Below are 22,032 nucleotides of genomic sequence, written 5' to 3'. Positions count from 1 at the left end.
ATTTGGTTAAATTTGGATTAGTCTGAATCAATACATATCCTGACAGAAGTACAAAGCACAATCTCAAAGATACAAATCCAAGCCATAACCTAAGGACTTAAAGCGGGGACAGCGTCTTTCTTTTTCTTTCCTTCTCTTCTCTTTTTTTTTTTTTTTTTTTTTTTTTTTTTTTGGTAGTGGTGGTGGTGGTGTGGTGGTTGTTGTTGTTGTTGTTGTTGTTTCGTTCACCCAGGCTGCAGTGCAGTGGCTTGATCATAGCTCACTCCAACCTCAACCTCCTGGGCTCAAGCGATCCTCCTGCCTCAGCATCCTGGGTAGCTGGGACTACAGGTGCATGCCACCACACCTGGCTTAATTTTTTATTTTTGTAGAGACAAGGAGTGGGCGGGTGGGGGGAAGAACGGGTCTTGCTTTGCCCAGACTGGTCTCCATCTCCTAGCTTCAAGAGATCCTCCCTCCTTGGCCTCCCAAAGTGCTGGGATTACAGGCATGAGCCACCATACCTGATCTGAGAGTATCTTTCAATTGACATCTTGCTTCTGCACCCTTGTTTCACCTCTCATCCCCTCTTACCGGTGGGTATCACAAAACATCATACTCAGCCGGCCATGAATACTCACAAATTTCTAATTTCTTTTTTTTTTTTTTTTCGAGACAGAGTTTCACTCTTGTTGCCCAGGCTGGAGTGCAATGGCACGATCTCGGCTCACCACAACCTCCACCTCCCAGGTTCAAGTGATTCTCCTGCCTCAGTCTCTCTAGTATCTGGGATCATAGGTATGCGCCACCATGCCCGGCCAATTTTGTATTTTTAGTAAAGACAGGGTTTCTCCATGTTGGTGAGGCTGGTCTCGAACTCCTGACCTCAGGTGATCCACCTGCCTCAGCCTCCCAAAGTGCTGGGATTACAGGCGTGAGCCACCGCGCCCGGCCCAAATTTCTAATTTCCATTAGAGCAATCTGAGGAATGAAGGCAATACTGGGAAGAAAAGGTTGTGCACCCAAGAGAGTTTAAACTTGACAAACCTGGACATCATCACTGTCACGCACTGACTTTCCCTGTTCGGGATTATTCAGGATCTGTATTCGCTTTCTTTAACCTCCGAGGCTGGCCTTTTCCAGCCTGTGCTTCACTTTCTAAACTGTCCCAAAAGCTAAGACTTCCTGTCCCTTGTTCCCTAATTCCCTCAATCCCAGGCCTGAGCTCCTTTCTAACTCACAGATCCAATAAGAAATATCTTTCCTTCCTTTTTCTTTTAAATACTGTTTTGTTTTTAGGGCACCATCCGCATATCCTCTCCTGGTGATTCTGACACAAAGTTAACTGCACCACCTTTCCTGGATCAACTAGCTATAAGGCTCAATTCAATGTTCTCACTGAGCCAACTGAATCTTCCTCTTCAATTCTTAACTGAATGTCCCTTTTGTCTCTAATTAACACACTCAACCCCTCCAGCGATGCCCTATCAATTTCATCATGTTCGTTTCTCACCAGTAACTGCCTGGATGAGCTCACCTTCAGCATAATTACATTTACAAAACATCTGTGTATCACAAGAGACACCTAGGAAAGCACTTTTCTAAGCCATTGTCTGTCTTCAGTGCAGAAACTGACATGGGAAAGAGTTTTCTCATCCGCAGTTTGGCCGGTTAATTTTGTAAAATTGCCCAATTATTGATTTCACTTCTGAGAAGTGCAAATTGTGATCATCATTTTAAATAATTTGTGTACACCACTGACCTGAGCCAGAAGAACTAAAGCATCAGCAGATATGTCTTTATCTCAAAACCTATATTGCCTATTCATTAAGCCCTGAATGCCAACCTAATTCTTTCTTAGTTCTCAAATCAAGATAGATAATTATTTTTTAAACGGTAAATCAAAACGATATCATATCTTATAATCATTTCCTATTAAGCAGATCTAATTTGAGTGGGACAAGGCCATGCTTTAACATCTAAGAGAAGCATTACCATTTCAATAATTTCTCATTTTTAGGGACCATGATAATAACATTGACAAGAATCTGTTAAAGTTAAATCTTGTAAAAAGCTGAAATAATTCGAGTTACAATGATCCTGCCAAAAGCAAGTGAAAAAAAAAAATGCTACATCTTCATATTATGTTATTATGCATTCTTTCCATTGGCCCACACAAAAATCCTACAAGGAATATAAGGTAAATGCTATTGTCATTTTTGATGAAAACAGAATATAGGGCCAATGGCTTGGACCCATAATACTGGTTAGTGGCAATGCCAAGACTGAAACAAAGCTCTAACTCCTGATGATGTTCCCCCAGATTATCTGAAAAGTTAGCACAGAGAAGCCAGCGCAGTTGCATGTAAAACCTGCTGAAAGTACTACGAAACAGTATATTCATAGCCCCCATTCTCTAGCTCATTTACTACACAGATATTCAAAATCCTCCTCCATCTCATGCCCTTAGTAAAATGCAAACTGGTTGATGTTCACTAGTTACTGAGCAGCCACAATATGGTAACAGCTAATTAGAACACAAATATCCAGGCTGGGCGCAGTGGTTCATGCCTGTAATTCCAGCATTTTGGGAGGCCAAGGTGGGCAGATCACCTGAGGTCAGGAGTTCGAGACCAGCCTGGCCAACATGGCGAAACCCCATCTCTACTAAAAATATAAAAATTAGCCATGCATGGTGACACGTGCCTGTAATCCCAGCTACTCGGAGGCTGAGGCAGGAGAATCGCTTGAACCCGGGAGGTGGAGGTTGCAGTGAGCCGAGATCATGCCATTGCACTCCAGCCTGGGCAACAAGAGCAAAACTCCATGTCAAAAAAAAAAAAAAAAAGAACACAAAACATCCTAGGCACCTAGATGTTTCTATTCAAATTGAAAGACTAATTAAAATACAGGCAAACCTCATTTTATTGCACTTTGCAGATATTTTTTACAAACTGAAGGTTTTTTACAACACTGCATCGAGCAAGCCTATTGATACCACTTTGCCAAAAGCATGTGCTCATTTCTTGTCCCCATCACATTTTGGCGATTCTCACAATATTACAATTTCTTCATTACTGCTACATCTTTATGATGACCTGTGACCAGTGCTCTTTGATGTTACCATCGTAACTGTTTTGAGATGCCATGAACAGTATCCGTATAAGCCAGTGAACTTAGTCAATAAATGTTGTGTGTGTTTTAACTGTTCCACCAATCAGGCAGTCCTCCATCTCTGTTTTTCTTTTTGTGCCTCCCTATTCTCTGAGACACAACAATATTAAAATTAGGCCAACTAATAACCCTACAATGGCCTCCAAGTATTCAAATGAAAGGAAGAGTTGCATGCCCCTTACTTTATTATTTTTTAATTTTTATGTACTATATTATTATTATTATTATTATTTTGAGACAGGGTCTTGCCATGTTGACCAGGCAGGTCTCAATCTCCTGAGCTCAAGCAATCTGCCCACCTCGGCCTCCCAACGTGCTGGGATTACAGGTGCAAGCCACCGTGCCTGGTCATCCCTCACTTTAAAGATAAAATGATCAAACTTCATGAGGGAGGCACTACAAAAGCCAAGACAGTCTGAAAGCTAGGTCTCTGTTGTCAGTCAAGTTATTAATGCAAAGGAAAAGTTCTTGAAGGACATTAAAAGTGCTACTCCATTTCTCCTAGTTCCATGAGATAGGAAAAAAAAAAGATGCCACTTCAGTGAACACACAAATGATAAGAAAGCAAAACAGCCTTATTGTTGATATGGAGAAAGTCTGAGTGATATGTAGAGAAGATCAAACCAGCCACAATATTGCATTAAGCTAGTCTCATCCAGACCAAGGTCCTAACTCTCTTCAATACTATGATTTCTATAAGAGAGGTGAGGAAGCTGCAGAAGAAAAGTCTGAAGCAAGCAGAGGTTGGTTCAAGAGGTACAAGAAAAGAAGCCATCCCCATATGATAAATGAGCAAGGTGAAACAGCAAGTGCTGACGTAGAAGCTGCAGCAAGCTCTCCAGAAGATATAGCTAAGAGCATGGATGAAGGTGGCTACAATAAACAAGAGATTTTCAATGTGGTCATGAAGCCACCTTCTATTGGAAGAAGATGTTTGTAGGACTTTCCTAGCTACAGAGAAGTCAACACTTGGCTTCAAAGCTTCGGGCTGGGCCGGGCGCAGTGGCTCAAGCCTGTAATCCCAGCACTTTGGGAGGCCGAGACGGGCGGATCACGAGGTCAGGAGATCAAGACCATCCTGGCTAACACGGTGAAACCCCGTCTCTACTAAAAACTACAAAAAACTAGCCGGGTGAGGTGGTGGGCGCCTGTAGTCCCAGCTACCCGGGAGGCTGAGGCAGGAGAATGGCGTGAACCCGGGAGGAGGAGCTTGCAGTGAGCTGAGATCCGGCCACAGCACTCCAGCCTGGGTGACAGAGCGAGACTCCGTCTCAAAAAAAAAAAAAAAAAAAAAAAAGCTTCGGGCTGACTCTCCTGTCAGGTGCCCAAGCAGCTGGTGACACTGAGTTGAAGCCAATGCTCCTTTACCATTCTGAAAATCCTAGAGTCCTTAAGAAGCATGCTAAATCCACTCTTCCCATGCACTAGAAATGGAACAAAGCCATGACAGCACCTCTGTTTACTGAATATTTTAATCTACTGTGTGGTGAGAGGCCTATTGCTCAGGAAAAAAAAAAAAAAAAAAGTTCATTTTAAAATATTACTGCTCACTGACAATGTACCTGGTCACCCAAGAGCTATGATGGGGATGTACAAAAAGATTAATATTGCTTTCATGCCAACAAACACAATATCCATTCTGTAGCCCATGGATCAAGAAGTAATTTCAACTTTCTAATCCTATGATTTAAGAGATATATTTTGTAAGGCTATAGCCACCATAGATAGCAATTCCTCTGATGGATCTCAGCAAAGTACATTGAAAACCTTCTGGAAAGGATTCACCATTCTAAATATCATTGAGAACACTTGTAATTCATGAGAGGAGGGCAAAATATCATTAATAGAAGTCTGGAAAAAGTTGATTTGAACACTTATGCATGACTTGAAGGGGTTTAAGACTTCAGTGGAGGAAGCAAGTGCAGACGTAATGGCAATAGCAAGAGAAGTGGCATTAGCAGTAGAGCCTAAAGATGTGACCGAATTGCTGCAATCTCATGATCAAACTTGAACAAATAAAGAGCTGCTTCTTACAGATGAGCAAAGAAATTGGTTTCTCCATGTGGAATCAACTGCTGGTGAAGATGCTGTGAACATTGTTAAAATGACAGCAAAGGATTTAGAATATTATATAAACTTAAAAAAAAGCAGAATCAGAGTTTGAGAGGATAGATTCCAATTTTGAAAGAAGTTCTACTGTGGGTGAAATGTTATCAAACAGCATTTCATGGCATAGAGAAATCTTTTGCACAAGGAAGAGTCAATCTATGGGACAAACCCCGCTGTTGTCTTATTTTAAGAAATTGCTACAGGAACTCCAGCCTTCACCAACCACCACCCTGATCAGTCAGCAGCTGTGAACATCCAGGGAAGACCCTTCACCAACAAAAAAGATTATGACTTGCTGAAGGCTCCGATGATTGTTAGCATTTTTCAACAATAAAGTATCTTGTAATTAAGGTTTGCACATTTTTTAGACACAATGCTATTGCACATTTAATAGACTATGTTTACTGTAAACATAAGCTTTACATACACTGGGAAACCAAAAAATGTACATAACTCACTGTATTGTGATATTCACTTTATTGCAGCGGTCTGCAATGAATCCTGCAATATCTCTGACATCTGCCTGTATAATAAACAGAGACACATAGGGAGAATGACATGTGACAGCAGAGGCAGAGACTGGAGTGATGCATCTACAAGCCAAGAATACCCTGGATGGCTGGCAACCACCAGAAGCCAGAAAGGGCAAGGAAGGGTCCTCCCACAGAGACCTCAGACAGAGCATGGCACTGCCGGCACTTTTATTTCAAATTTCTAACCTCAAGAATTATAAGAGAATCACCAAGCACAGTGGCTCACACCTGTAATCCCAGCACTTTGTGAGTCCAAGGCAGGTGGATCACCTGAGGTCAAGAGTTAGAGACCAGCCTGACCAACATGGTGAAACCCCATATGTACTAAAAATACAAAAATTAGCTGGGCATGGTGGCGCACCCCTGTAATCCCAGCTGCTCGGGAGGCTGAGGCAGGAGAATCGCTTGAACCCAGGAGGCAAAGGTTGCAGTGAGCCGGGATCTCGCTATATATATATGAATAAACTTCTGTTTTAAGCTAAGAAAAAAATCATTAATCTCTCTATATATAAACTAAATATATTAATGCAGACAGAGAAAATCAAATTTGAAATATTTTCGATATAGAATTATAGGGCTAACAAAATGGATGGGGTGAAAAATGGGAAGAGTTACAAGGACTCAGTGTTTCCTGAGAAGATTACCAGATACATGATGTTATAACTGAACAAAAAGGAATACAAAGAGAGCAAGCTGGAGGAAAAGAAAAACTTATTTTTTGACAGATTGAGTCTGATTTGCCTAAAGCACATCGGCATCAGGGTAGTTATATCTCCCAGGCTGGTAAAAATCAGGCCCAAAGTTTAGGAAAATCAGGTCAGGGCTGGAACCCTGGGAGCAGATGTTACCACACAAGGAAAGCAAACAGTCAAAGAGCTGAGAAGGCACCACCAACATTTAAGAGAAAGAAAGAAGAAATAAAATGAAAATGGAAGAGGAGCTCTGCAACATCACAGACTGAGAAACAAGTTCAGTGATGGAGCTGGAACTACAAGAAGTAATAACTTTAGCAAAAGTCACCCCTAAGGAAAACTAGAATTGCTTTTAAAAACTCCCTCCTTAGCTCATATGTCAACATCATTATTTCATGGTACACAGCTTTCCCAAATCTCCCGCAAACAATGTGCCTCTAAAAAAGTCACCTCGATTATCTCTAAAGTCAACGATTTTTAAAGAGAGTGTTCTTCCTTAAGTTTTCCACAACCAACTAAAAAAAAAAAAAAGACCTTTTTTTTTTTTTTCAGACAGAATTTCACTCTTGTTGCCCAGGCTAGAGTACAATGGCGCGATTTCGGCTCACTGCAACTTCCTCCTCCCAGGTTCAAGCGAGTCTCCTGCCTCAGCCTTCCCTTCCCGAGTAGCTGGAATTACAGGCATGCGCCACCACGCCGGGCCAATTTTGTATTTTTAGTAGAGACGGGGTTTCTCCATTTTGGAAAATGACCTTTGTTTTAAGACAGGGTCTCGCTCCGTGGCCCAAGCTGGAGTACAGTGATGTGATCATGGCTCATTGCAGCACTGACCTCCTGGGCTCAAGTGATCCTCTTGCCTCAGCCTCCCAAGTAGCTGGGACTACAGGTGCATACCACCACACCCAGATAATTTTCTTTTTTTTCTATAGGGACAGGTCTCACTGTGTTGCCCAGACCAATCTTGAACTCCTGGCCTCAAATGATCCTCCCACCTCAGCTGCCCAAAGTAATGGGATTACAACCAACTTTTAAAACAGTTGGAAGGTTGGGGTGTGGTGGCTCGTGCCTATAATCCCAACACTTTGGGAGGCTGAGGTAGGAGGAAGGCTTGAGGCTAGGAGTTGGAGACAAGCCAAGGCAGCATAGCAAGACCCTATCTCTACAAATAATTTATTTTTAATTAAAAAATGTTTTAAAATAAATTAACAAAACAGTTGGAAGGCTAGTCTTGGAGTCTTTTGATTCTCTAGTATTACAGAGTAACTTTTTCACAGAAGGAAGAGAAAGTCTAATACAAGTTCCAAAACCATAATGTGTAAATTGTTTTCACAACTGACTTTAATTTGCTTCCCCTTGCTATCCACTCCCACCTTCACCCCTTTTGGGCTCTATCTTTCATTCAGACATTTTAAGGAATAAGGAAATTAAATAAATGAAGAAGACAAAATTCTCACAACAGCGAACTAAACCAATTTACATAGCTCTCATTTGAAAGGGATAATACACTACACAGAATACTTATTTCTATTAGTGCCTTATCACTCCCGTCCACGCACAGACACAGACCAGTCTTCTAAATTAAATCATCACTTTTCCTGTATATAAAAGAGACAACTGAACCTGGGTCTTTCATTTGGATAAGCTCCAGTATATATTTATACACGAGGGAACACTATTTGGCATGTCTTTCATAGAGCAGCAGGCAATATGGCTTTTTAGATTTGCGTGAGGAAATATCACAGAAATTCCATTACTGATGAATGCGCCTAACTTCCAAATAAAGGGATGTCGTTCCATGTCTACCTACTTTTTCCAGAGTAAAGCCAAGATTCAGGGATAGTACTATTATTAATCTAACAAGTTTATATACAGGCAGCAGTTTTCCAATTTTTTTTTACATATTACCTGACACTGACAACCTCCTAGGATGGTTCCCCATTCTTAACAAAATAGAAGATCCTCTCCAGTATACCCAGAGATGATCACCAAGTCAGATAAACCAACATTTTAGAATATCATGTTTGGCATTTTAAAAACACCTTTAAAAATTAAGAGTTTTTGAGATGAGTGCAGTGGCATGTTCTTACAGTTCCAGTTCCACAGGAGGCTGAGGTGGGAAAACTGACTGAGGCCAGGTGTTGCAGGCAGTAGTGCACTACGATCTTGCCTCTGAATAGCCACTGCACTCCAGCCTGGGAAACACAGCAAGACCCTGGCTCTAAAAATTAAAATTAAATTAAAAATTAGGGGGCCGGGCACAGTGACTCACACCTGTAATCTCAGCACTTTGGGAGGCTGAGGCGGGTGGATCATACGAGGTCAGGAGTTCCAGACCAGCTTGACCAACATGGTGAAACCCCATCTCTACTAAAAAGACAAAAAATTAGCTGGGTGTGGTGGTGCACGCCTCTAATCCCAGCTATTCAGGAGGCTAAGACAGGAGGATCGCTTGAACCCAGGAGGTGGAGGTTGCAGTCATTCAAGATCATGCCATTGCACTCCAGCCTGGGTGACAAGAGAGAAACTCTGCTTCAAAAAAAATAAATAAATAAAATAAAATAAAATAAAATAAAATAAAATAAAATAAAAATAGACTTTTACCAAAGAATCTAAAAATTAGAACTGAAAATCTGTCATAATTGATTTTACATAAAATAATCTACAAAGTGTTATTAGTTTTTTGTTTGTTTGTTTGTTTGTTTTGACACAGGGTCTTGCTCTATTGTCCAGGCTGAAGTGGAGTGGCACGACCATGGTTCACTGCATCCTCAACCTCCTGATCTTCAATCGAACTTTCCACCTCAGCCTCCCACGGAGCTGGGACTACAGGCACACATCACCATAGCAGTTAATTTTTTGTATACTTTGTTGAGATGGGTTTTCATCATGTTGCCCAGGCTGGTCTCCAACTCCAACTCAAACAATCCATCTGCCCCGGCCTCCCAAAGCACTGGGATTACAGCTGTGAGCCATCACGCCCAGCCACTATCAGCTTTATCCTAGCTTTTCCCCACTGTATTCCACGTAAAAATTAAATTAGAAGAATTATTTTCAAAATCCTAGAAAACTCAGGCTTATTTTTCCTCTTTTATGTGTTCCCATGTCTGCAAAAAGGAAAAAGGTTGGGACAACTGACAGATTATTAGCTACTATAAGGTACCATTCTATTCCACAGTTCACATTCCTTACACACAGTGTTCTATCCGTGTTCCACCAAAACATTTTCTTTAGTATTATAACTGGATTCTTGATAACAGAATCAGAATACTGCAGATATAAAGAATGGAGTATTCTGATTAACCAAATATTCTGGTTAAATGAATCCTAGAGGCCAGGTGTGGTGGCTCACCCCTGTAATCCCAGCACTTTGGGAGGCCGAGGAGGGTGGACTGCCTGAGGTCAGGAGTTTGAGACCAGCCTGGCCAATATGGTGAAACCCTATCTCTACTAAAAATACAAAAAATTAGCTGTGCATGATAACGGCCGCCTATCATCCCAGCTCCTTCGGAGGCTGAGGCAGGAGAATCGCTTGAAACCAGGAGGTGGAGGTTGCGGTGAGTCAAGATCTCACTATTGCATTCCAGCCTGAGCATCAAGAGCGAATGAATCACAGAGAGAAGAATCTACCTTACCAGAAATATCCACTGATGTTTAAATGCCAAAGACAAAATAATTAAAATAATTACATTTCCATTGACTATCCTGGTATCATCCTGCCTCTTTTCCTTTGCTTCAAGGGCCATTAAGATGAACAAATGTTATATAAGTTGCTATGCTTATACAAAAACCAGCCATTATAACTCAGAATATGGCAGCTGTAAAACATGGAGCACAGGCCCTGTGCCTTACAGATCCAGGTACTCAGCAAGTGTTTTTATTATTTACTATTTCTTTTTGAGACAGAGTCTCACTCTGTCACCCAGGCTGGAGTGCAATGGCGCGATCTCTGCTCACTGCAACCTCTGCCCCCTGGGTTCAAGTTATTCTACTGCCTCAGCCTCCTGAGTAGCTGTGATTACAAGTGTGCACCACCATGCCCGGCTAATTTTTTTTGTATTTTTAGTAGGGACAGAGTTTCACCATGTTGTCCAGGCGGGTCTCAAATTCCTGACCTCAAGTGATCCACCCACCTCAGCCTCCCAAAGTGCTGGGATTACAGCTGTAAGCCACCGCGCCTGACCTCAGCATGTGATTTTAATTTTCAGGATGAAAGTCACCAAGAAGCAGCCCATGGTTGATGAGGCCTGAACCACTGGAGATATACTATAAGGATTATCAGATGCTGGGCAAAGATTCAGCAGGCTAGAGGAAAAGGAAGACTGGAAGAGCTGCAAGGTGAAATTGGTGGGTGGCAGGTAGAGCTGCAGGAAGGCTGGCACCTGCCTAGAAGGCTGAAATGAGCAGAAATTACCATATACCGCAGAGATGGCTGGGCCAGAAAAGGTGGCAATCACAGCTCTGGCAAGAAATCAATATTCATGAAAGTGACTTAAGACTAAATAACCCCCCTTTCCTTCACCCTTTCTTATCTATCTAAAATAAACATTTCAGTGTTGCATATCATTTACTTAATGCAGCTTAATCTCCTCATTTTAAAATATTAGGATATTATTTCTGTTTATGAATCTACAGAAAAGATTTGCCACTCTCCAAATACACATTAATAAAAACTGCACTTGACACTAAAGCAATCCCGGCCAGGTGCTATGGATCACGCCTGTAATCCCAGCATTCTGGGAGGCCGAAGTGGGTGGATCACTTGAGGTCAGGAGTTTGAGACCCGCCTGGCCAACATAATGAAACCGCATCTCTACTAAAAATACAAAAAATTAGCCAGGAGTGGTGGCACATGCCTGTAATCCCAGTTACTTGGGAGGCTGAGACAAGACCTGCTTGAACCGGGGAGGCAGAGGTTGCAGCAAGCCAAGATCATGCCACTGCACTCTAGCCTGGCGACAGAGCGAGACTCCATCAAAAAAAAAAAAAAGAAACCAATCCTAATGTAAGCTTTATCGTTTTCATCTTATATAATCTGAATAATTCTTAAACACCATCTTTAACACAATCAGCACTGTACTCTAAGAAATGTTAATAAATGAATGGAGACTTGCTAAATCAGCTCTTCAATGACTTAAAGTATAGTGGTTACCTGAGTTTCCTGCACTATGAAAGTACCTTGATCATAACTGTAATAGGCAGTGCAAAAGGCAGTTATAGCTAAGCCAGTCTCCACTAGACAGGAACTGTTTTTTATTCCAACAGTAACCCATTCTCTGACCTAACCCAGAAGAAGCCTTTAATTACAACCGGCTGAAAAAAGAAATCTAGGAGAAATAAAGATACTGTTAAAGGGCACCTATTAAGCTCATGGAGATCATGAGAAGAGAGGTAAGATGGAAGTAAATAGCCAGCCCAATTTAATTTCACTCTAATGAGCGCCAAGGCTCACATTTAAATTAACACAAGTATAACTGCTTTTACTTGCAACAGGTCTCTGGAAACAGAACCTTAAAGCACCACATTCCTAATCTACTAGTTCCTAAAATTAATTACAGCTCATCTGAAAGATGCAATTACTTCTGCTCATTTAACTTAAATTCTAATGATTATAAGAAGTAAATGAATGGCTGAAGTAATTACACCTCCACACCTCTGATTAGGCTGCCCAACTACACAAGCAAACAACCTTAGTGGAATAAGGAATTCTTGCCAAATAAACAGGAATCTACGATGAGTTCCACTTTTTGGGGAAAAAAAAAAAAAACCTACGTGCAAATTTAAATAACTAAAAAGAGCCTAAAACAATGGCAGTTCTTACGAAAAGCTAAAGGATGACCAAGTAAACAGGGCAATAACTATGGGAAGTCTCAAATTTTGTAAACTTGCCTTTTTCCCCCCTTTTAATCTTTCCTTGTGCCACCAAAAATTCTAGTAGCAAAGTGGGCCCAGAACACACACACAAAATCAAAGCTGGCTTAAAAAGTAAAACACTGAGTGAAAAAAGTCTAAGCTGAGTTAGTGAAACACAGAAAATGAAAGGCAGAGGTACCTCGTCTTGTCTAAGACATTTCCACCTGCTGTTTGCACTTAGGGTTTTCCTTTACTAAAAACACCTACTTAATTCCCAAATCAAAAATATATCATAGCAGTGTATCTCAAACTAAGGTCTGTGGACACTCAGAGTAGACACCTTTAAGAAACTGCACTCTCCTCTGGCTAATACCTTAATTGACTGCACTGTCCACATCATCAACATAATCGGTGCCATGTTCATTTGGGTCATGGATCACTAGTGCCAGGAACAACTGCTACCAGAACAAAGGCAATGTGACCGAGTAATAAACAAATAAAGCTTCTGATGGAAGGAAGGCCATCATCAGGGCAAGAAGATTCTCAAGAACTGCAGGTTGCAACTGGGAAAGATAGTGAGAAAATGAATCACCAACAACACACCAGATATTATCAGCAACCTCTGGGAAGAAAATTAGCTTCAGCACAATAACATCATCCATTAGATTAACTAAATGTTGCTGACAAGTTTTGTATTGGTTTCACAATATTGTTTTTATTTACTTTGTAAACTGATTTTCTTTTAAGATTGCATGAATGTTATAAGCATAGAATTATAGTTCCATGCTTGTGTATATTCTCACAAGAAATAATTAAATGTATACAAGAGTCCTTTATCTTTTTTTTTCCTTTGATCAAAACTAAACATACAAGTTTAGAAACATTTTCCAAAAACCAGACCAAACAGCAGGCCAGTTCCAGCTTAAGGGAACTAGAAGAAGACTGAAAGAAGACAGAAAGGACAGTCAAGATGCTGCAGGCTAGGGTGGAGAAGGAAAGATGATAATGCTCTCCCCACCCAATCAATTCAACTCAATGAGTATAACTCTTGCTATTTATTTCTTTTTTAATTTTTTATTGACAAATAAAAGTGGTATGTATGTATGGTGTATAATATAACGTTTTGATAGACATAACATGATGTTATATATATTTCACACATTGTAGAATGGCTAAATCATGCTAATATGATCATTACCCCATAAACTTATCACTTTTGTGTCTGTGGTTAGAACACTTAAAATCTTGTGGCACTGGGTGTGATGGCTCACGCCTGTAATTTCAGCACTTTGGGAGGTGGAGGCAGGCAGATCGCTTGAACCCAGGGGTTTGATGAGACCAGCTCGGACAACACAGTATAAACCTTGACTCTACAAAAAATATCAAAAATGAGCCTGGCCTGGTGGTGCATTCCTATGGTCCCAGCTACTGGGGAGGCTGAGGTGGGAGGATCACCTAAGCCTGGGAAGGAGAGGCTGCAGTGAGCCATGTTTGCACCACTGCACTCCGGCCTGGATGACAGAGTGACCCTGTCTCAAAAACATAAATAAATTAAAATCTCCTTGCTAATCAAGTTGCCATTCTGTCTATTTCTGTCTATTCTCTTTTTGTCTCTTTTTGGGGGTCTGTGTATTCTTACAAGGAGAAAGCTCATTTTACTTAAAGATGACTCTTTGAATTCAAAAGTATAAAACAAGAAAAAGTAAAGGGTAAATTATATAAAAAATCAATTTTGAAATGTTTCTTTGAATGTAATTCCTAAAAGGAAAAAAGTTAATAAGCAAAAGTAACCGACTCTTTCACAGCTCAAATTTTAAGACTGACACCTATTAAAAGGATACAGTTCAAAGAATTACATTTGATGAAAAGGGTAGAGATGTTCAATCATCCACCATTAACTAAAACTATTCACCAGTAAGAATATTTTCAAACATCACTCACAAAATATCTATGTGGCGTATAACAAAATGAGCAAACAATCCTAATGGTAAGATTGTCATAGATTTTCCTCACTTCACAGGAAAGTTAGGACTAAGAGAGGTTAACTTACTTGCCAACTGTCACACTGTACTTGATGACACCAAAATTCAAATCTAAGTCTAGGTCAATACATTTAATACACTTAATTAACTATTATCCTTTTTCTCCAAGTGGTCATGAATCTGAAACATAATAATAGATATTTAAACATACATTAAGTATCTTATATGTATTATTTAAAATTGAAATCATCCAGTTCAATCGAAATCTTCTAGTTCGATTTAAAGGAGCCTTCCAAATAGTCTACTGAAGAAATTACAACTTGAACCACAGAGCAAGGAGCATGTGTGACTTATTGGAACGGTCAGGTGTGTGTTAACTAAGAGAGTGCAAGCCAAAACTCTCACGGGAAAAGTTAACAACAGGGATAAAAATAATATAATATGCTTAGAGATACATTGATGATTGTCTGCTAAACAAGGTTACATTAAGAATGCATTAATTATTAACAAAAATAACAGTGCGGCGCTTAAAAAAAAAAAAACTGAAATGGATAATGGATACATCTACTGAAATAGTCTGTATAAAGTTAGGGAAGGTGAAGTCCTCACCAGGCAGGCAAGAAAAACAGAAAGGACAGACTGGGGGAAGAAGAGCTCCCTCAGTGGAGTGGGCAGACTCATGGTACAGGGAGGCTCCCACAGTGGAATGGGCAGCCCCATGGTACTCTGCCAGGGGACATGTCTGGGCTAGTGGTCAGGGCAGGGGCAGCCAGTGATAGAACCAAGCAGGCCTCGAATCCTTTTGACACGCTCCTCCTATCCAAGCAGCTGCAGCCCGGCCTCAGAGCATCCTCCCCAACAGGCAAAAGGTGGCTTGGTAGGAAAAAAATCACTGCTATAGTGTAACTTCAAGGGTTCTTTTGCTCCAAAATCCCTCCTATTTGGCAGCTGCTGTTAGGAATTCTTTTACCAAGGAATAAAATATTTTCCTTTTCACAATGAAAGAAGTAATAATCAAATGTTAGTTACAGCAATACACTCTCACCACAAACTTAAGAATCCTAGAAAGACAACAGGTTGTATATTTAAGTACATAAGCCAAATTAAGATGCAGGGCCTATATCTTCAAAGAGCCTACACTCCCAAGATTTCTTCACTTATGAATGGAAGAACAAACCTATAATGATGGGAATCACCTGACTTTTACAAAGCTAGATTCAACCATCATAATAAAGTATGTAATGTCACTCGTAATATAATGTACCTGTCAGAGCATTTATCAAAGGTATGTAAGTATTTTCAACTTCTAAAACACTAAAGTTTATCTCAAGCAGAGCAGGGAGAAAAATGTAGAACATCTGGCACCTCCAGCAAGAATTGGCTTGGCGTTTGGCACTCTTGAGATGCAGCTCTTTTTGAAGAGGCATCATGCTGTCTTAGATGCAAAGAGGTTAGTCCCGTGAGACTTTAACCAGGATTTACAAGCCAGAGGAAGGACAGTTCACACTAGTGTTTATGCAGGGTGACAAGAATTGCAGAGAAACTATATTTTTCACAAATCACAGTAAATGCCATTATCAGTAGTAGCCTCGAATTCAGAAATTAAGTGAATATGGGCATAAAATATATTATCTTTACCTTGGTTAAGTAACACAAGTGGTTAAGTAAATGTTTTAACATTTGGGATGGTTAAAATAAAAGATAATTTGGAGCACACTAATTTCAAGACATCTTGCTAAGCTCCCTCCTTACTGCTAATACATGTTTCAAAATATAGATCCGATGCTAGCATGGTCTCAGTTTTAGGCACACACATCCCTACCATGTTGTTATACAAAGATGATGCCGCCATATATGTCCTGGGGATTACTAGATCACCCAAAGGTCTCTCTACCTTTTTAAAGTATCTCATTCACCCAGCTTTAAGTGACCAGAGATTCCAGGGCTTCCTTTCAGTAGTTAAAACATCCAGAAGCCTCTATTAAGATGCAAATACTTTTCACAGGCTCCTTTGAAGACAGGAAAAAAAGAAAAACAAATAAATAAAAATATTTTTTTTAAAAGATGCAGATACCTCCTGGGAAAGGTAACAAGCCATATCATGTAGCTGTGCTCAATTCTCTGTAAGAGAAACTCCTGAGTTTCAGATACTCTTAGGTCTTAGTAATTGAAAGCAAAGATCCAGAGGATAAAAGAAGGAGGCAGGAAAATTTGGTCAGGAGGTGTATGGGAAAGGAGGTGGAAGAAGCCATATATTATAGACTATAACAGTCTTTATATTCTATAGATCTTCAAAAGTTCTGATTGGCCTTTAACGCTTGAACTTTCATCCCAGTGACACACCCAACACCCACACAATGCAAACCAAAACTAAGACGCACAGAAAACTTGCAGAGTTAAAATGCACTGGTGCCATGCTGTCTTCGATTATCTTACAAAATGGCAAAACTGCAAATGTACGCTTTTTGAAAAGCCAACTCAATGACTGTGTCCAATGAAGAGCTACTGATGTACGGGAGAAATTAATAACTTTCTTTGAATATCACTAAACTAGTCTAATTTTATCCTTAAGACAAACTCTTGATTACCCCCTTAAGGGCTTCTTTAGTTCAAACTATTAATAGACACAACAATGTTTTTTAAAAAAATTAAAGTCCCCAACATCTTTCTAGGAGCATTATACAACAAGATGGCTTTGAACGACTTTCCTCAGGCTATATTCCAGTGTCCTGTAGAGAACTTTCCCTTCCCTGTAGATGTGTAAGTAAATAAGTCAAGAACACCTAAGAACAAACTTTGTTGGCCGCCAGCAGGGGAGCTCTTCAGCTTTTGTCCCCAAATCCATTCAAACAAAAGAAGCTCAGATTCTTCCAACCCACCCTTCGGACCCGCACCCCGCGGGGACTCTCTGGATCCGGGTGCCCACTCCCCCGCCAGCCCTACTTACTCCTCAATGCCCCGATGAGTAGAGAGCCGTCCTTAATGAGCTCCTTGATGAACTTGTTGGTTCGCTCCAGCTCAATCTCGTGACACTGCAAGCGCTCCCTGAAATCCGGGCTGTCCAAGTAGGAATCGCTGAACTCCAGAGTGGGCAGCCCCATGGCACAGACGCTGCCGGCGGCGGCCGCGGGCACGTCCGGTCCGGTGGTCAGGGCGGGGACAGCCGGCGGCCGCGGCGGGCGCTGGGGACGCGCGATCGCGGGGAAGGCGCTGGGACGTGAGGGGACTGATTGCACGAAGGGCCCCGAGCCCTGAACCGCCTGCGCCGGGCTCAGTCTTCCTCTCCCGAGGCAAGGCGAGCGCAGGCGCGGGCGGCGGGCCGAGGCGCGGGTCCGCTCAGGTTGTTGTCAACTGGACGCATCGTCGTTCGGAGCGCTGGGGCTGCGAGGCTCCGGGCCGCGGCCGGAGCAGGAAAGTTTCTCTCACTGCGCGCAGACACTTCCGGCAGTTCCACTCCCAAGCTCTCTTGACAGTCGTCGGCGTTGTGAGCCAGAATCAGCGCACAGCCGCAACTCCGGCCCTGCTGGGGAAACCCTCCCCCTCGGCGGACGCAGGCTCAGAGCGCTTGCAAATCGGACCCGGGCTCCCAGACCCTCCTCCCCGCCGCCGCGCTCCCACCACGCGCCACCCCGCCCCTTCGCCCCTTTACCCTCCTGCCCCACCCGCCGTCCCGCACTTGGCTCCAGGGCTCCCTGCGCTACAGCCGCGCGCTTGCGCTCCGGCCTTGGCTGGGGTGTTAACCCTGTCCCCTCTTGGGCCCCTGGTTTCGGCTAGCCCTTGGTGACACTTCGCTCCACAAAAGGTCCTCCGCTCCACAAAAGGATCTGACTCCCAATATATCTCCCCTAACAGTCGTCCCCTCCACCTACTCCCTAAAATTCTCTGGGAGAAAAACCAACGTTAAGTTTCCCTAAAGTTTGAATATTTTGAAGCGTAGATGGAACATACTACTGTCTAAAGTTCATTTAGATTTTACTTCACACTGTCACACTGAATGCATTTGAATTCCACGTTGAGAAGTTGTCCCGTCGCTCTCCCACCCCTCAGTTTCCTTAATCCAGCCTGGTAGTGTTTCTTCCCCCCGCCCCCACTCCATAGCTGGGAAGGTGGGATGATTTTTCGAGTCATCCTCACTCTACTTACGTGCTCCTACTTCTAGAAGAATACCTATTTGCATCACAATAGCAGTATCTCCTATTGGCACCAAGATAGAATTGTCCTGGGAGCGGGGAGATTTTCAAATTGTTGAAGTGGACTGGAGTTTGAAATACATAGTTAACTCCTACCCACTGGCATTATCCTTCCTCCGGTGGAGGTTCACCTAATAAATTTCTGTTCCCTTAAAACCTTGACAGCAAAAGAAACGACTGCTTTACTTCTCGTCCTGACATCATCTATAGGATTTCTGAGAACTCAGATATTGTTCTTAAGGATCTGCTTTTAATTTCTACATTTTCATTGCTTTGTCCATATGAACCATCTGTTTAAAAACTATTCTACAGATCATGGGAAAAATTCCACTAAAGTGCTTTACATTTTTCCCAATTAAGTTTCAGAGCCAGTCAAGATTTTTGGTTTCAATTTTTTAAATGTACATGACCATTAAAAATAATATGTAAACCTGAAATAGGATAAGATCATGTAAATAGTATGGGCCAGGCGCAGTGACTTATGCCTGTAATACCAGCATTCTGGGAGGCTGAGGCAGGGAATCACTTGAAGTCAGGAGTGGGACACCATCCTGGCCAACACCATGAAACCCAGTTTCTACCAAAAATACAAAAATTAGCTGGGGCTGGTGGCGCGCACACCTGTAGTCCCAGCTACTCGGGAGGCTGAGGCGGGAGAGTCACTTGGAGGCGGTAGAGTGACTTGAATCTGGGAGGCGGAGATTGCTGTGAGCCCAGATTGCTCCGCTGCACTCCAGCCTGGGAGACAGAAGGACTCCATCTCAAAACACCTTCCATCCATATGTACATCTTTGGCCCTCAACCTATTGGCAAAATGGCCAGTCACCATCAGAGCCATTATAACTCCAAGTGTTGCATTTTTGTCAACTAAATACTCTTCAATTTTTTTTTTTTCTTTTGCAGGGTTGGGGAAGGGAGAGGCAGTAATTCTGTTTGTCAGTTAATGAAATGACATGACACAAACAGCAGTGGACTGTGTTTCACCTGAGGTGATTTTATATTTACTTATTACTCTGCCTGAAAGACAAAAAACCACCCATGCCAAATAGTTTCCTTTCAACTTTTGCCATGTTGCTGTTCCTAACAACCGAATCCAGTGCCAAACTGCTGAGATATGAAATGATAAAATATAACATTCTCTTCCTGTTTTTCATTAAATCATCGTACTGTGATTAAGTCTTTAAAAATGCATCAATGGTGTTTCATAAGTTGTATTTAATATATTGGATGTCAATGTTTAGTTTTCTTTAAAAGTCTTACATGCCAGGGCAGATGTGTTGTAGATTCTACGATATGGGTTATCATTTGCCCATTCATGTATGTAATTATATGTTTTATGTCTACTGTCTACATGACTAAGGTCTGGGTAGGGAAGTGATTTCCATAAAAAGATAGAGGAAGCATTATCCATGACCTCAAGCAGTTCTCAGAAAAAGGAAACGTAGAGAATAAGTACCCATATAACATAAGGCGGAAGATGCTATGTTCCACAGCCTCACACAGATACTGTGCTAATAATACATTGATGCTATTGTTTATCGATATGTTTCCACTCAGGCCCATCATTGCATTTACATGGAATTAGGATTTTTTCCCCTACCCTTCACTCATGAGTCCCTGAAGTTTATCATGTTATAATGGGCTTATTTCTTGTAGGTGTTTTCATAGTTACTCATGCCTTATTCCTGTGATTCATACTTTAATTATACCTGCTAGTCAGGCTTTCTCTTATGCCACATTAACACAACTACTTGAGAAAAACCAGAAATGCTTTTGCTTTGAGGTGGATTTACTGTCAGTTTTAAACTGTTGTTTCCATGTATTATTCTCTCCATCATAATTAACTGAACCAGATTCTTTCCAAGAGAATAGACTTTCTATATAAATGATCAGCAATACCTGCAAGCTTGTTTTCATAAACAAATGTAATGGATTGAAATGTAGCCTGTCTAGAATTCTCTACTTCATAACACATTACACTGTAAGCTGCATGGTAAGCTTTACAAATATTATTGGCTGACAAGCTCTTTGGCACAGAGAAATGTCTCTGTTTGTTTTCCTGATTCTGGAATAGGATGTGTGGGCTTTGTTTACTTGTTTTTGAGGGTAAATAGAGAGTAGAGGATAGTAAATTAATATGGCATTTGTAAATCTGCCTAAAACTTTTTCTTGACGTAACTCATGTCTGACGTTTAAGCCTGGCACTTCCTATGTACTCAGTAAGTGTTACTGTCAAGCTATTATTACTTTTCAATTAATTATGTAGATTTAGACCACCCAGACTCAGATAATCTGAGGTTAAGCTCAAGCCTGGTAAGAGATGACTAAATAGAAACCAAGTGTTTCTTCTTGGTTTCCCCTCCTCCCAGCTCCTAGTAACCATTCTACTCTCTGTCTCTATGAATTTGACAATGTAGGTATCTCATATAAATGAAATTATACAATAGTTGCACTATATGTCTGTCTTATTTCACTTAGATGATTCAGTCATCAAAAAGAGAAGCAAAGAAAAAATAAGAATTAGATACACATTTAAAACCCATATGAGGGGCCAGGCCCGGTGGCTCAGCCTGTAATCTCAGCAGTTTGGGAGGCCCAGGTAGGCGTATCACCTGGAGTCCAAGACCAGCCTGGCCAACATGGTAAAACCCCATCTCTACTAAAAATAGAAAAATTAGCTGGGTGTGGTGGCGTGCACCTGTAATCCCAGCAGCTACTAGGGAGGCTGAGGCATGAGAATCGTTTGAAGCCAGGAGGCGGAGGTTGCAGTGAGCCAAGATTGTGCCACTGCACTCCAGCCTGGGCAACGGAACAAGTATCTGTCATCTCAAACAAATAAAAATTTTTAAAAAACCCAAAACAAATAAACAAAAAGAAACAAGCATTTGAAACTACTTAATTTTTGACTTAACAATTTCTAAAATACTCTTCTGCCAGCCAAGAAAGGAAGTTCAGATTAAGCCCTTAGATAGCAAGATCTTTTTATTCTGCCTTATTAAAAGTATTATTATTGTCACACACAATGCTCTTAATATCACTATTTCTCATAAAATTTGTTGGTGTATGACTTTGTATTTCTGATGGGCAAATGTACACATCATTAGTGACAGTGGCCTATGTGACTTAGTAATATTGTCTTTTCCAGTTAAAAAAATGCTCTCACAAATTGTAGAGCCCCTCTCAAATCCATACAGCTCTCCCTGTTTCCCTCCATGGTTGTCATAAAGCATAGACAAATGCTAAATGTAGTCCGAGTTGAAAAAGAAATTTTGCTTTGTCCAGGGGTAGGAAATGGGAGTCTCACAGGAAGAGTACAGAACATAGCCCACATTGTATGAGTCTATGGATTTCAAGAGTTCATTATCCAATAGATGGACTAAAGAGCAATGATTGGAAGACCAAAAAGTCAAATGATTGAGAGATGAGAAAAGAGAATTTAGACGGGGTAAGTACACATGAGATTGGGCAACAGATAGGCAGTAAGCAGATTAAATAAAGGAAGGAAATATAGTGTGATTTTTGT

General features: G+C 41.3%; 1 protein-coding gene and 1 long non-coding RNA gene across 2 annotated transcripts in view; one reads left to right on the top strand and one right to left on the bottom strand.

The window, feature by feature from the left end:
* Positions 1 to 17,805, bottom strand: part of ARHGAP42 (Rho GTPase activating protein 42) — a 321,711-nt gene extending 303,906 nt beyond the window's left edge. Inside the window, exon 1 of the mRNA XM_023208003.2 lies at positions 17,267 to 17,805. Within this exon, the coding sequence (XP_023063771.1) occupies positions 17,267 to 17,420 (154 nt within the window). The 5' untranslated portion in view covers positions 17,421 to 17,805. The remainder of the gene's footprint in view (positions 1 to 17,266) is intronic.
* Positions 17,144 to 20,961, top strand: LOC111539969. Its single transcript, XR_002730858.1, has 2 exons — positions 17,144 to 17,466; positions 19,413 to 20,961. It is a non-coding gene; the product is annotated as an uncharacterized LOC111539969 (long non-coding RNA).
* Positions 20,962 to 22,032: the final 1,071 nt, after the last annotated feature.

The sequence above is a fragment of the Piliocolobus tephrosceles genome, chromosome 13 (genome assembly GCF_002776525.5).
Source record: "Piliocolobus tephrosceles isolate RC106 chromosome 13, ASM277652v3, whole genome shotgun sequence".
In the NCBI taxonomy this organism is placed as follows: Eukaryota; Metazoa; Chordata; class Mammalia; order Primates; family Cercopithecidae; genus Piliocolobus; species Piliocolobus tephrosceles.
This window is presented reverse-complemented; position numbering and strand designations above follow the sequence as displayed.